Source organism: Choristoneura fumiferana, chromosome 18 (genome assembly GCF_025370935.1).
Source record: "Choristoneura fumiferana chromosome 18, NRCan_CFum_1, whole genome shotgun sequence".
NCBI lineage: Eukaryota > Metazoa > Arthropoda > Insecta > Lepidoptera > Tortricidae > Choristoneura > Choristoneura fumiferana.
Window position 1 is genome coordinate 14,382,292 of NC_133489.1, and position 17,080 is coordinate 14,399,371.

Below are 17,080 nucleotides of genomic sequence, written 5' to 3' on the forward strand. Positions count from 1 at the left end.
TAGTCAACACGGCCACATTATAGTGATACAACCATTCATTCATTCGTGAGCCTGAAACTTGTCTCACTCTTTTAAATACTATTTACTATTTACTCATAAAATAACGATTGTTTGAAGCTCCCCCATTGTAATTAAATTCGGGGTCATCAGCGAGTACCCCTAACTATGAATTTCTTAAACGTAAACGAAAAGCGCTCGGTTATTTTATGCGATAAACGCTGCGTTTAAAGCAATGCGTCTGACGCACATCAATTTGCTTTAGATAATTCAATTACCAATATTGTCTTACGTGGTGAGTCGAGCGCAGCGGCAAACGCATATTTGGTTATTAGATTGCGTAAATTGTGATTGGTTAAATTAGATGTGCATCAAACGCATTGCGTTTAACGCAGCGTTTATCGCATATAAAACAACCGAGCGCTTAAAAAACGAATCCTTGGATAAGTACCCGGCGGTTCAATAAAGTTGTAAAAAATATCAGTAGCTTATTAAATTAGAAGTGTGAATACTTTCAAAGCAATATGGGCCCCTAAGAATGTCTGCATTCGGCCCACGAGAGCTTTTTTACCTTCTTTTTATACCTTCAAAAACATAAAATCAGGCCTGTGCTTAAAAATAATCAAAGAATAAAATATGTTTGGTGTACCTTTCCTGTTTTTATACCAATACAGTATAGTTTTTCTTTAATAAATCAAAGCAAATGAAGTAGAACAGAAATGAAGATGTTGTTACCAAAACGTTTCGCTTTCTCGTAATTTTTTTTCGCCTTCCTTTTACGCTGTATCTGTTTACATATTAGTCATGTTTCACGCCTTGATACTTAGTGCTTCGCGGTTGTTTACTCGTTGTACTAGGTTACGTAAGCCTTTCCAATACCAGTCATAAAGTATTTTATGGTACATCCTTAACAAGATGACGATTACATTTTATTACACGCATAGTAACTGAGATTATGACCATACGGTTTACATACTTGTTTTTGTGTAATTTGTACGCCGCCGCCAACTTGGGCCGGCCTACATGGCTGTGTGTTGACAGTTAATACTCATAAACTCGCGCCTTTACTGTATTCCACGGAAATGAACGCCCAGGCTGCGGCAGTTTAAAAATTAAAATTACTATTTTACTGTCCTAAAAGTCATAAATTCTACCACCTCCGGCCGAAGGACGTCTTAAAAACGCGCCGAACTGACCACACTGAATCAGCTCTGTAAACGGTGCTCGAGATATTGATAACAGATAACTTTGAAGTTTTTAATTCAAACAGACCACCCAAATGAAAGATAATAAGAAAATCGAACAATTGTTTAGGTTACCTTATTAGTGTCATGATTTTTTTATCTTCAATGACTCTTGTATTATTTAAATTGAAGTAGATCAAGTTGAACTTGATTCAAATGTTGTACTTTAATTACAGCAATTATCAAAGGAATATTTAAACGTTATTATTTAAACGTATGGTCATTAAGCGCAGCAGAAAGACGTGCCATAAAAGTATTGTTTTACTGGAATATTGTCATCATGTAGATTACTAGTATGTAAGTTGCACTTAGCGTAGTTATGATGTCATTTTCATGTTTTCTATGTGATCCTCGCTGCATAGTATCGCGAAGACTTCCTCTATTTTGTCAATGGCTAGGTATCTCCGTTTGTTATGCTCTTCCACTATCTGACTTCAGAAGGGCTTAGTTCTAGGTTTTAAGAATTCGTTTAATTCGTTTCGTTTACTGTAGTTATTAAATTAACTGATGTAGTGTAGCTAAATAAGATTAATCAAAAAAAAATTTTTTTTGTCTGGTTAGGTTATTTTTTTTAATAATGACCATTTTTTGTTTCAGATTACGACGAATCATTTAGAGATAATAGTCGGAGTTCAAAGATGTTCCAGCGAGAAGTCTACAATTGAAACGGTTATTTTACTTAATTATTTTCTACTTAAAAAAAATCCCATTTATAACGGATTGGTTTGCTTTTACCCAGATCTGTCGCAATCATTTACCCTCGATATTGCGAGAGCTTTTACGCAACTTCATTACTAAGTTAGAAGAGGGAAGTTTTGCGGGCTTGGTAATTTATTTATCATGGATCGACATAACATCGGTTAGCCACTATTAATTCGACCTATCTCCCTTCACCAGAGGCAGTTGTTGAGACTCTTAAAATAGCTAATATTTTTGTTACAAGATTTACAAATTTACACTGTAGGTATTCGGCTCTAAAGCACTTGTCATCAACTTTGCTGTTATCTTTTTATTAACTTCCTCTACACTTCCTTCACGCATAATTCCTTGAAGCTTATTATTAGCTTTTTAAGGAAATGACTCACTATGGAATAACTAATTGCAACAACCTAAGATAGAACTCGTTTACGATACGGATATCAAATCTAGATATTTTTCTAGCTAGTAATGGATTAATCTCTTTTTTTTTTAAGGAAACAGATATCCTAACCCTGCCGTCGCTTTATGTTATTGAAATAATCATGTATGTTAGGAAGAACATATGTGATTTTCCCATTAACGTCGATAAGCCAAAGGCTACTAGTAACACAGGGAAGCTTAAAGTTCCATCTTACAGACTGGCTAAAACCAAAAAGTCTTTTCTGGGAAATTGCATACGATTCTATAATAAAATTCCAAAAAATATTATAAATGAAACGGATACAAAATTCAGATCTTTTGTCAAGAAGACATTAATATCAAAGGCGTATTATAAAGTTAATGATTATATCATGGACAGGGATATTTGGAAATAATTCCGTCCGCATTAGCGATCCCTTCAAATAGCGAACCTACTGTGTTAAAATTAATAATATTAATATTAATAATTTGATAATATTGTAAATCTGTTTTAAAAAAATATATATACCTCGTTGAGTTTCTTGCCGGATTCTTCTCAGCAGAGGTTTTTCCGAACCGGTGGTAGATTTTTTTTTGACATTCATAAGTGCTTGTTATAGCCTAAATTGAAAAAAGATATTTTGACTTTGACTTTTCGATTTTTGACTTTGAATCATATCTTATTTGTCTTAAGTATGCTGATCGATGGGAAGACTAATGATGACTATTAGTTACGTGTAAATTAACGTCTATATTGAAAGAAGTAAGTTTCCGTGTATATAATTAAAGAACATGTTTCACAATGACATTACTACTAACTTTAGGTACTCGCTAAATATCTCTCCGTAACCAACCTCTGCACGACTACGACCTGATAAGAGTGTCGACTAAGGAATACACTTAATATTTAGATATAAACAGGATGTATATAGATGTAATCTTCTAATAAAATGGTAATATACTATTACCTGTTCTGTGGCTTTACAAACGGCTTTTTAATAATATCATATTTAAATATATTATTTCTGTGTATGTGCAGTTGATTATTTTAATTATTTTAACCTCGTTAGCCAGTTTAGGTGTGTAATTAATTTGTTTCTTCGTATAATGAGTACTAATATTTTGTTCGCAACTCAGACGTACCCTTACTTGAAGTGATTAATGTTATCGTAATTAACTGTAGTAAATCTCATGCCTAAAATTAATATCGTCTGTTAAAGCGGATTATTCGTTAAAAATAAATTTACATATACTCAATTTCACCTGGGTATACGAGTATGAGGTTGTGTCATAATGAAATATGCTAGGCAATTAGATTGACTTTAAGATAAACGAAAGATTTGATTTTTAAAGTCCTGTATTCAAAATGGTAAAAGCAATCACGCCGACAAAGCGGTAGAGTAAAATAATAAAAACAATATTTTTTGTTAACATCCCCTACACCATGTATGTTTTTTTGTCGCATTATTAACTATCTATTAACTATCACAGCTAAAAGTAGACGAATAATGGTCGACGAAAACTTATATTTATAATTTTTCTACGTATTAAGTATAACGGAACCTTACCTTGCACGTGGAAATAAAAAGTTAAAAAAAAAGTTTCATCTTTGTCCCCAATGAGAAAAAATCTCGAATCCATTTTTCTAAGATCAGATTATTAATGGTGCCCTCTCATTCTGAGAGGAGGCTTGCGTCAAACTGGACGTATATAGGCTAGGATGACGATGATGATGATGATGTTGATAATGATTTAGTTATAATAGAGGTATGTGTTACTGAAAACACATTAATGTCAAATTATGTCATTGAAAGATATCTCTTGGTACAATCCGGAAATTATCACTCGTGCACATCTAATCGATGATACTTCGTCTTAACGATTTTCCAAATGACATCACCTGAGAAGGAAAACGATATTATCACACCACCGTGACTCTGACTTCCTGTGGCAAGATTACGTGTACCACATGTCTAAGTACTGTTTTGTAAAACAATTAGAAGGACCTTTAAGATTTCTTAAGCTGATGGATGGACATGGGGGGGGGGGGCGCAAACGCTGGCTGTTAAAAAAGTAAATGTGAAAAAGGATAAATACCTGCATGTTTAGAGTTCCATACTTCATGGGAAAATTGTAACCTTATCTGGTGTACACTAATTGCGAGATATTGCATCCATGGATAGATTATCCTAATTCGATCGTCTCTATTTCTCCAGGTGGCTCGAAGGAAATGTTTACTCCAGGCTACTGGTGTCCAATGGCTATTGGACTCAAATTTCTAAATCGGCTTCAGTATTTAAAAGTTATGATGGACTAATAAAGCTAGAATACGAGTACACTCCTTTTTTGGCACTTCGTGTCATGAAAGTAATAAAATTCGAAAACAGTCAGCAGTATCTGTAATTCTGAATAGTTAGTTGATTCAAGAAATGCTTTGACTCCTGATTTAAAAAAGTTTTCTGAAAATTAGCAAGTCATTGAAACGACAAATTCATTTCACTCTTCGCTGGATGTAGGCCGCGCGCGACGTCGCTGGCTGGGAAATAAAATAATGAAAATGTAAAATTAAGAATCCAATTTGACTTAATCCGATTATTCTTTGACATTTTAAATGATCTATTTTTGTGTCAGCCCTGTTTTCATGGTCCGGAAATTGTTAAAGAAAATTTTGTCAGCTTTAGGCCTGGAGGCATTTAGTTACTTAACTCGAACTTTACAATCTTGCTTAAAAATTCTAGTTGTTAAGCAAGATAAAGTTTTAGTATTTCTGCCTATGTTATATCTTTACTTACTTACCGTCACTCTTAATTACTCAATGATGTTTTATCTAATTTAGTTTCATACAGAAATAATGAACTTTTCATTATAATCTCGCATTATTCAAAATTATCTTCATACAGGCCGTATACTATGAAGTGCAGAATACGAACTTAGTATCTTGCCTTCGCTCCGTATCTCTTTGACGCTTATATTATTTAATACAAAAGTCAGAGGGACGGTACGACACGTACTTTGATTTTCGAATTTTATAGTGGCACCCCTGGTTGTCCTTTCTGGCATAAACAGCGGGTATTATTTTACCAAAAACCATTACGGGTCGATGTTAAAAAGGTTGAAACGGTCAAAAGTACACATGCCAACCCACCTATCCCCAGAACTGGGAATTGTAACGTCCATTTTGCGACGAAGCCCCCGATAAAATCGCACCGACTCATGGAAGTTTTTAGGACCGGCCGCTACATTTACATTTTTGTTGACCGTGGATCAGAAAAAATCTCATATGCACACGGAATTGTCCCTTTTTCGGCAAACATGTATTTAATGTACAGAAAAAACCCTTTGGCATGCGTGCAAAAGTCCGACGTTTAGCACATGATTGAATGTACTGAGTAAACCCATTTACGTGGCCATAATATTGTACTCAATAACATTACATGCATAACGTGATAGGTAAGTACATCACTTTTAACAATGATTTTTGATAGTTGTCATTTATCATTTCATAGACCTTTAACTTTTACATTAACTTGTACTCATTGCCATCGTCAGATCTAATTAATACAAGTACATAAATTATTTATTAAATCAGTTGATACCATTTGACAAGCGTCGGACTTAATTAACGCATAAACACATTGACACGATATTGTGAACTAGATTAATAGGCAATCGTAACAGACTCGTGACCCGTACTCATTAGCGATGGTCATGCAAATATTGGTTGAGCAGAAGTGCTACAGTTTGCACAATGTGGAAAGTTATTACTTACCAAGTAATCATCTGTGAGTTGATGTCAGCTATTAGAAGCGTACTCGGTCTAAATAAATACCTACGCCCCACTGCAGGGCACAGGCCTTCACTTCACACATATGCACATGGCTTCGTCACGTTGTCTTTCTTCACTGTAACCTCATGATTTTCTAGTGTAATTTCGCACAGAAATTCCGAAAAACTCAAGAGTTGCGAGCCCGGGCAGGAACCAACGACCCACTGCTTAAGAGACTATAGGCCTATAGATCAAACTATACGACGACTTAATCTTTATCATTATTAGGTACGGATTATTACAATAGAGTTTTATGGTTCTTCACTCAAGAAAGGTAGATCACTTGAAATCTCAGCAGCCAGGGATCAGTTTGAAGTAGATCCTTCATTCAACGGTTGTTCAGGCACGTTAAAGTAGGCGCCTCAAGCGATGTGACAACATTTCTGTGTGAAATTATCACCAAAACCAAAACCCTGTAGCAATACTAAATGAGTTTTAAAACTAGATTCTAAGTATTTTAGTATGGCCATTACAAAGTTGTATATGGATATGTATTTACTAGTAACATCATAAATGGGCACTTGAGAAACATGTTTGAGCCAATGACGTGAAGGTGTCCAATCGTTTAATACTTACTTTGCCTGGGTATTGCATCATTAAACTATACTCAGCTTGTGGCTCAATGTCGGACAACTTTCCTTTAAAGTACTTACTTGAAAAAAATGTTCTTTAATACAGTGTCGAGTTTCAGATAGCCATATAAAATGAGGTGATGACACTAAACTTTTAATAATGACTCTATGTCCAATTTGCAAATTTTATCATAACAATGATAGCGTTTAAAAAAACTCTATTTCTACAAAATGCTGCTAGTCGCTATTCCTTTATTTATTCATCTGCAAATGTTTATTAATACAAATGGACGTGATCAAATTTGTGCTGCGCGTGTTCACGGTGGATGCAGGCCGCTTCTAACTGATGCAACTGGAGGTCTGTAGGTTACTCTTACGTCTAACAATGGACGTCTTGCGGCTGATATTACGAGTATGATGATGATGAACTATTCATTAATACAAATGAGCGTGATCAACTTTTTATTTAAATTTGCGTATTATTGTTTCCAGTTGGTTCGTGATGGAGTGACAGTCATCCAAGATGCGGTGGTTCAGGAAGGGCGAGCCGCCGCGCCTGCTGGCCGCTTCGCCCGAGGCCGAGACGCGGTCGACACGAAGAGCCAGAATCGGTAACTACATGATATTATAATCAGCATTTTGGTCTTTCTTTTTGTAAAACTGACCGTGATTGAGCCCTATTTATCTCACTTGGTGAGTATAGATGAGGCCAAAGGTGTATTGGGATGGTTCAGTAAAAGCCTATTCACTGTAACAATTCGAGGGTTTCAACCGCCTCATTTTCGTGGTCACATTTATTTTCGAATGGGCTGTAGATTTTGAAGACATTTTCGATTATTTTTAGACGTCTTGTACTTCTACTAGATAACCTGAAACTGTAACAAAATTTCCTACCAAGTCTACAAAAATGTGCCCGCGAAAATCATACAGAATAAACGCTCCAATAATTACCCATACATATAACTAGCTCTTGTATTATACGATACACTGTAGTGTAATTTCGGTTAATTCTAAAAACAAACATCATTTAGATCCGGGGGAATAATATAGTGGTTTACGGTGTTAGAACAAAAACCCTTTTATTGGAAACGAGGAGGTAAAATTACAAATTTTCAAATATAGTATAACATGCAATGATCGTTTTTTAACATAAGAGCAATGCAAATTGCAAGCGAGCACTGTCTGTGAAATTTTCTGAAAGCTTCAAACTGATGTTAATTTGTATTTGTAAATGTTTAAAGCCCGTTTTGTCCTTAATTTGCGAGATTTTTTGTTTTACTAGTTCGAGAATTCACTAACTTAACCCCCTGAAGTGTAGTTGAGAAGATTTGGGATCCGTTGTATCCTTACCTTAATACTAGAGAAGCACTTAAAGCAGCGTTTTTTTAACATGAGGGTCGCAAAGGTTGTAAAATCTCTATATAGAGGTATGAGGGTCGTGAAGCCTCAGTAATTACATAAGTAAATAGACCTAAAACAACATAAAATTGAGATCATTCATAAATGCAAAAATTGACAATAATACGTATAATTATAAGTCAAATCTACATTTTAAAAAACTATAAATTCAATATTTGTAATAATAATAAGTTAAATGTTAAATGATAACTTAACCGAGGAAAGTAGGAGTCGTGAAATTATTTTACATAGGACCCGCGTGCGTCATAAAAAAATTTTACAAACTGCTGGTCACTGTTGTTGGTGTTTTAACCTTCTTTGTGACTTTTCTTAAATTTATAAATTCCCTGTAAATTTGAGTCTACGCAGCTACGTGTGAATTATTGAGTATAAAGTTGAATGGATTAGGAGTCTGTATTTCATTGCACCTAGTCGAACCTGTTCCAATCCTGTAGGCGTACAATACAATTTGTATCAACGTTTTATCCCACGACCTATTTAAGTAATAAACTTCATAATAGATACTTCCTTTTAACCCACTCACAGATCTAATACTTTATAAAATTTAAATATCTTTAGAGAAATGGTTAGGAGGTTATAGCCCGTATCTATTCGTATGCGTTTGCGTTGCTACTTGCACTACTTTTTCTTAAAATGTAGGTATTAAGAATCAAACTGCATTTCATATTTTTAACGAAGCACAAACAATCGTAAATCGCATATAAGTAATTAATATAAAGTGATCTTTGACTCTTTTAATAAACGATAACCTTATGGACTAGGGCATAAATAACGGCTGCTATTCAAAACATTGCATTATTTACTGTGGCTATTAAATCGTTTGATTAAAAAACTGCGGTTTTACATAAGTACCTACATCCATATCAAATCAAAAATACACAAAAATGCACGTTCAGTACACAAGAAATCATTTGTTGGCCTTCCTTCAAAGTATATTGCGTTACTCCCACGCGTCAACATAGCAACTAGCATAGGTAAATAATCAACTTATTATATTTCAGCTACGTTGTCTCGACTTCATACAATTTGATTCTGATTAATTTGTATGAAAAATGCATTTAAGGATGGTCATACGTTATTCACAAGATTATTAACATTTCTTTGTTTTGTTTACAGATATGTCACCCGTACGCTACGGCAACCGGAACAGTAGTAGCAGCTCTGTGGAAACCAATTTTTACAATCTTAGTGACCAAATAATCATTGTGGATAAATCAATGCCTTCATGTAACCAAAGTGAAGATACCCCTATAGCGCGGAGAATATCTCTACATAACAGCTTTACTCCACCGCAGGAAACCTACAATTCTAGTCGCAAAAACCACGGAGGCTCTTTAGAAAAAGAGTACCAAGTGTACCGGGAAAAAAGAAATCCGTTACTCGATAAAGTGAAAAATACCAAACTGTCCTGCTTCAAGTCTAACGGCCCTTTACACTATGGTGATGACGCTGCCTCCACTTCAGGTAGTGAATGCAGCAGATTTGGCCATCCAGAAGACGTAAATCATTGTCGCTATGATAACAATTATCCTGGTGGCCATATTGAATTCGAAAACCAAAATCCCTGGGTTAAAATGCCCAATTATGATGACGATGTCTTTGTTGCCAAAAGCATTTCACATCCTAATGAAAGCCACTGGAGAGAAAATAAATCATTTAATCCTAGAGGAACAAGATGCTATAGCTCTGGCTCGGAATGTGATCGTTATCACCCTGTACCGAAAGTTGGTGCAAAACTGTCAAAATCTAGTGATCAAATTTTCAACGATGATTATGAAACTTACGATAGCACACAAACTCCAAATATTTTAGTGAAACCACATAAAAAGACTGATAAATTTAAGCCTAAAGATGATAAAGACACTATCGGGCCCAGTTCTTGCCTGTCAGCTAAACTGAGAGCAATGTCAGATAGATATCTTAAATCTTCTACGAATAAGTTTTTCTCTAAGCTTTATAAACAAAAAGGTGATGAAGACGATGTAAATGGCAGTAATGAAAATATTTTAAAATCAACCAGTGCACTAAATAGGAGCAGAAAGAAAAGAGGCGGAGTAAAAGCCAAGTTGCGAAGTTTTTCTTACGGTGCGTTACCAGGGTTAGATGAATTCCAGAAAGAAAATAACTCCGTTTTTCACGAGGATGTATACCAAGCTTCTTGTGATGATGAAAACGTGTTAATTCAAGACTGTGAAGATGCTGATTCAGGTATTCTAGTCAATGAATCGGCAGCCTCTTCTATTTTTGATAGTGATAGAATTTCATCTCGCTGTGAGAGCTCCGCCTCACATGCGAACACAATAGTACCTTGTCACGGTCGTAGCATTTCTGGTGATCAAAGTTATATAAAAGCAAGAGGATCCAGCAGAATGAGTAGAGATCGTAACAGTGGTTCCAAAACGAGGCTTCGTCACACGCAAAGGGCGTTATCCTTAGACCGTAAGGAGATTTTAAGACGGATGCCAAGCAATAACGTCTCTGAAGAACCTCAATTTTTAAAATTGACTGAAAAGCAAAAAATGCGTCAAAGAGATATAAGTAGAGGAGATGCCGGTATCCCACCTATTCCGCCTTGTAGAAAACCAGCCAAATCTACTAAATCAGAAAAAATCGAATACAAAGTTGTTCGAATTGTACGTCGACATCCAGCTGACGAACTAGGAATCTTCATAGCTAAGACGAAGCTCCCTGACGAAGGTCATGTAGGCTATTTGGTCGCTCACGTCGTTCCAGGAGGATTAGCTGAACAGTAAGTTTACACGCATATCTATTTTTATTCACCGTACCTATTAATTTGTAAACAAAGATTGATACGGTATGCCTCTCTAGTTGAGAACATTGAGTTAAATAAGTACTACCGTCAAACTTCTGATACAGTGGTCACTGTGAATAGATATAGAAAATAATCCCTACTAATTAATATTATAAATGCGAAAGTGACTCTGTCTGTCTGTCTGTTACGCTTTCACGTCGAAACCACTGAACCGATTTTGATGAAATTTGGTATTATAGGTGTTTTGAACCCCAAGGATCAACATAGGATACCTTTTATTCCGGTAGAAGGCGGCACCGCGCGATAACCTAGATCCGCGCAGACTAAGTCGCGTGCATAAGCTAGTAATTGCTATAAAAACACATTCATACACAACCTAACCAAATTATTTGTTATAACTTTCAATAAATTTACTACATTTTGACCATGTTTGTATTTTTTAGAGAAGGCACGTTGTGTGTTGGTGATGAATTACTCAACGTTAACGGTAGACGACTGCGTGATCTTACAATGGCTGAAGCAAAAGAAGCGCTTAAATCTGGTGCATCAGAAATTGATATCGTTATAGGAAGAAAACAAGACAAGAAAACATCAGACTTAAAACAAAGAACATTTTCTCAAAGAAGACCGATCATGATGAGAGAGAGCTCGGTAGACTATGAAAATGCAGTCATTTTAGGTAAGGAGAGGCGCGCTGATAAACACGACGTTAGGATAGACCGGCGGTTGTCGCAGGACGAGTCGCGTAATCAGAGCGCGCTATCAGCAGCGGACGGGGCGAGCGACGGCGCGAACACACACTCACACTTTCATAAAGGCCAGAACGCGACCTACAGCAGCATGAACAACAAGCTGCTGCGCCGCCAAGTCGTCAGTTACGGTGGCGCCAATAAGGAGGGACTCGCGCTCAGTTGCGCAGGCGACATCGTCGATGTCGACACACCCGACGGCGCGGCGGACCGAAGCAAAACCAGACTTGAAAACGAACCACAAACAACAAATGCCGCCAACTTTTGCACGCTACCCCGAAGACCTCGAGCCCCAACTCACAGCTATCATACCATCGCATTTGAGAAGGGCAACGGGAAAAAACCGCTAGGTTTCACCATTGTAGGCGGACGCGACTCTCCAAGAGGACCATTGGGCATATTTATAAAGAGCATTTTACCACAAGGACAGGCGATCGACGATGGAAGACTCAAAGCAGGTACGTTCCCAAAATTACATATCGATATTCTGAGCCGATAGATACTTATTAAGTATTAAATCGCGTGGAATGTAATTTGATAAGGATAAGAAGCCACATTGTGAGAGTTCCTCGAAATACATACTAAGTACATCGCACAGTATCAACTTGGCAGAAATGTAAGCGTTCCTCGCGTTACGTTTGTTATTCATGTTTGTTTACTTGCAATGCACTACGATAATGAGTTATTGTGGCTAATGTTTAGGTTTAGACTTTGAGCAACATTTATTGTTCTGATCTAACAAACAAATCATTCAAAAGTTAATGTAAACAGAAGTGCGTCTGTTAATATGATTAGATGATGTTCAATGCCAATCAAGTTTTCCTTGACACATTAGTAAAAAAATTACGTTACCTACACAGCTTTAAATAACTGTCAACATAATTTAACTACTAAACGATCTACCTATATTATGTAGTATATGCTACACCGTACTTACACTCTCACTTAAGAGTATGTATATATCCGTGCAGTTAAATATTATTAATCATTGTATCATCCCTTGCATCTAGAAGAAACCTTGCTTTCAACCTAAAAAATTGAACAGTTGTTTTCTGTACTCCTTACTAACTATGTGTTGGTTAGTGTTCAATAAAGAGTCATTGCATTGTATTGATGTTTCCATTAACCCTTAAATTGACTCAAGAGTATATTCTTGTATTTTTTTCATGTAGAATTTTTTGGACTACAAGGTAACGACGAGGTTTGATTAAATCATGTACTTTTTAATTTTGACAATTTAAGGGTTAACTCAACATTACAGTTAATTTTGTCCAGGTATAGACATGTACGGAAATGAAATTCTAGAACTTACGACTTTTTAACATAAATCAGCAATCCACGCTGATATCAAGAAGAGCAGCTTACATAAATATAAATTGAATATTCCTTGTTTCCAGGTGACGAGGTATTGGCGGTAAACGGGCAGGCATGCCATGAGCTGGCACATGTTGAGGCGCTGGCACTGTTCAAGGCTGTGCGGAGTGGACCCATCGAGCTGAGGGTCTGTCGAAGAGCAAAGAATCCTCAGTAAGTTTAATATTTTTTAAGGTACCCAAAGGTTGCCCAGCGAGACCCTATTACTAAGACTGCTTTCTTTTCTCACAGAGCTGTATACCTAGTGCCATCTACGAAGACGCGTGTTTTTTCAAAATTAGACATTAATGACATTATAATAAGAACCACGGCACGCGTCATCGTGAATGACTCTACCTACATCTTTTTAATAAACTGCTGTTTAACGAGTGAGACGGTGATATTAATCTAAACTAGACGGAGCTCACTCAAGTAACCCTAAAAACCTTGCTGCGAAATGCCCATATTTTTTTTCTTTCTCTAAACTTTTCTTTTCGACGCAACTTTGAATTAATGATAAAGCGACTCTAGAATTGACAATGATGATGACTGTGTATACTAAACTCCTCCTTTTTTAATTTCAGAACAACCAAAGCAAAGTCATGTACAGATCTTCTGAATGATGAAGAATAATTAGCTTAAGTCTTAATGGTAGTACTGTAAATATTTCTAGATTGTTTTTGAAGAAAGTTATACTTAAGATTATTATGCAAATCAGAGTTATGAATTTAAAATTGTATTAAGCTATGTATGCTATAATGTATTATTAATTGAACAAAAAAGCAATGTTAAAATATCTGAGAATTGACATTACTATTATCTAATTTATCTAAATAGGCTTATCATCATTTTATATTCCAACGTCTATGCATGAAATCTACGTAAAATTTGTAGTTATGTCGAATCTATCACAAAATGTTATATGTGCCATGTTATTTAATAAGATTTAACTCAGACACGGTACGTTATAGCAAGGGTATGCTAAAATTTCCTAATATTCTTTAGACAATGTACCTGACTTTTAAAATTTTTACTCGGCTAAAACTTCCTTCATAAAATTCTATGTGTCTATCCTTTTTAATGTAATTATTTCCCACCTTCAATTGAATAAAATGAGCGTAGAAAACTGCAGTTAAGCCTGTTTAACTTTATGCCAACTCATTGTTTTAAGTTTTAAATGAAGTTGACTAAGCGACTAAAAGATAGCACCTTGCGATGCAATGAGGTATAAAAACTTGAGCTTGTTTTCATAATATACTTGCTTACACAAGCTGTACAACTTAAGCCCCTTGTTCATTTTAGCAACTAGAATGCGAAAGTTTGAATAAGTCAAGTATCGTCACCAATTTTTTAATTTAATAAATGTTTTACATTTTAATTCACACAAAATAAGACAGTAAAATGCAAAGAAAACATTAATACACAAATGAAAAGATAAACAAAAGATAAAGATTTTGCGTGAAAGCATTGCGTAGGTACATTTGTTGTCTCGGCATAGACATGAATGATGGGACTTGTCTTCGAACTAATTAATGGTTCCACAGTGAAAACTTGTTTGATTTTTTATACCAGTATACAAAAATGCTCAAATGTAACTCGAAATAAAAATACTCTAATGATAGTCTAATGACTTATACATAATAGTATTTTGTGCAACTGTATCGTAATAGGGGTCCTTAAAACACGAGTGTGGGTTTAATAATAGGATCACATGAGTGTTTTAAGGCCTAATTACGTACAGTTGCATACAATATTTTATCTATATCCATATATTAAATCCTCTATCATTATGTTCAAGAACCATTGAGAATGACCTGCATTAACATACAAATTAGTTTTAAATATTATTGATTATAAATATGTATGTTAGACTGTAAGGTATTTGTTGTATAGGCCAAGCTGCCCGAAATAAATGAATTTATATTATTATTATAACGAGAACTTGGTAGGTATGTCTGCCCCACGAGCTGCGCCCGCTGCTCGCGCGACGACCTGCTGCTGCACGTGGTCGCGGCGCCCCCCCCCCCTGTGCTGTAATGATGTATGAAGTCTCGATGACCATTACGATACAGCCGTGTTCATAATATAATCCAATGTCGTAATGCTGATCATTACCTATGGTTTTTGAACACATAATTGAGGATTTACTATATGGGTGTAGATAAACGAATGTAACAACCGCCAATGTACAATCACTGTATTTCATCTTGATCTTTATCTTTAATTCAATAAATGTGGCATCTACTTCGTTACTGAAGATTCCATATTTAAAATTTTAAAATAAAATCTGTTCTTTAGCAACTTTACATTACTACTATACATAAGAAGCAGCTTATTATCCTTTTTAAAATAATTATTTGTGAAATTTATTTTCTCTTATCATGTAACGCTATTCTTCAAGAGAACCACTACTTATGTATATTTAGGGGCTGTTTCACCATCCATTGATTAGTGTTAACTGACGGTTAAATGTGATGCCGTCTCCGTCTATTCGAACAAAACAAATAGAGACGGCATCACATTTAACCCTCAGTTAACACTAATCAATGGATGGTGAAACAGCCCCTAAATAACCTTAAAAATATGAAACAGAACGTTGACGTCAATATAAAGCGTTGTAATTTAGCTCTAACTTGTTCAGACAGATTTTTAAATGATAATTGTTATTTGCAATACAGCTATTTTAATGTAAATAGTAAATTACATTTGGAAATCTCCAGATAACTGTCATGGCTATCATAGGTTAAAATGTTAGTGATTATATTATTAGAATTTATTATTACGTGCAATAAGAATTAGCTCGCGGTTTAAAGCACTTTTAAATAAATATGTACTTGTTCTTAAGGTTGAGCAACAATTCAATTATTTCTACGATTTACTTGATTTTGTACTAAATTTGATAATTTTATAGTTTTTTTTTTAGTACCGCACATAATTTTTCAAAGATATTCTAAGCTTTTTTTTTTATAAAACGGACAGCTCTTTACATGTAGGTACTCAAAGTATGCCTTGCAATTCTACATAATATAATTGTCTTATCAGTTATGTACGTAATAAAATTATTTACCATCCAAATAACCCTGTTCTTACTATGAATGTTTCAATAATGTGCTGCCTCTAATGCTTTTACGAGTAATAGTAGATTGATAAACAAGGGTCGTAAGTGATCAATTACACCCAAGATATTTAGGCGCACGAGCGAGCAAAGCGAGTGAGGGTACTTATAGTTCGCGGGTGTAATTGATCATTTACACTCGAGTTGAACAGTCTACGTTTCATCACAAATGCGAGGAAATAAAGATAACCGTTATACGCAATTTGTAACAGAGCGGAAGAAGATTTATTAATTTATTAGAACCGTCTTTTGTTGTTTTTTTAATGGCCTCGCGCTCTTTGACTTTGGCACATTCAGCCAGCACTGGCCAGCAGCATTATGCCAGCATGGAGGTTTGGAGGTAAGTATTACGCATTACAATCTCCTTGTTTTGTTTACCAGTTCGTGAATACAAATAGAAGCATCATTCGATTTTTAAATTTACTTACATTCCTTAAGATGTAAATCGAACTATTTACAACACGGATTTCAAGTTACAACCTTCTTTCAGGGCTTAAGTGATGAAAAACTCAATTAATCATAGTCGTACCTACCTTACCACTAAATATTTTCAATGAAATTAGGTCTAGTGATATTTCTTAGTCTCTTACCTTTTCAACTATTTAAAAAAACGTTATTATTACATGTACAAAATCACTATAAGTCATTGAAAATTCCTTTTATTGGTGCTTGATCTTATCATATTATAAATCATGTACGACGATTGATAAAAATGTTTCATTAAAATTATTATTTTAGGTGTGGTTTTATTATTCTCGTCTTGGATTTTTAACTTTCCGTCGAGAAATTACATTTAAGAAAAAAAAGCGTTTCGACATCTTTATAATTTAAATCAATAATAAATGAAAAAACCTGGTTGAAAAAAAATACCCTTTTAAAGCATGTCACTTGTATGGTACAAGCTTTGCTTTGCTTAGTTTGGGACTAGGTCAAT

The 17,080-nt window shown here is 35.2% G+C and overlaps 1 protein-coding gene across 3 annotated transcripts in view; it reads left to right on the plus strand.

The window, feature by feature from the left end:
• The window catches only part of LOC141437722 (uncharacterized), a 48,072-nt gene extending 31,196 nt beyond the window's left edge, over window positions 1-16,876 (plus strand). For all 3 annotated transcript variants that reach the window (XM_074101202.1, XM_074101201.1, XM_074101204.1), the window contains exons 2-7: window positions 1,839-1,910; window positions 7,230-7,348; window positions 9,273-10,905; window positions 11,373-12,136; window positions 13,076-13,205; window positions 13,616-16,876. In XM_074101202.1, coding sequence (XP_073957303.1) covers window positions 7,261-7,348; window positions 9,273-10,905; window positions 11,373-12,136; window positions 13,076-13,205; window positions 13,616-13,664 — 2,664 coding nt within the window. In that variant the 5' untranslated portion in view covers window positions 1,839-1,910; window positions 7,230-7,260 and the 3' untranslated portion in view covers window positions 13,665-16,876. The remainder of the gene's footprint in view (window positions 1-1,838; window positions 1,911-7,229; window positions 7,349-9,272; window positions 10,906-11,372; window positions 12,137-13,075; window positions 13,206-13,615) is intronic.
• Window positions 16,877-17,080: the final 204 nt, after the last annotated feature.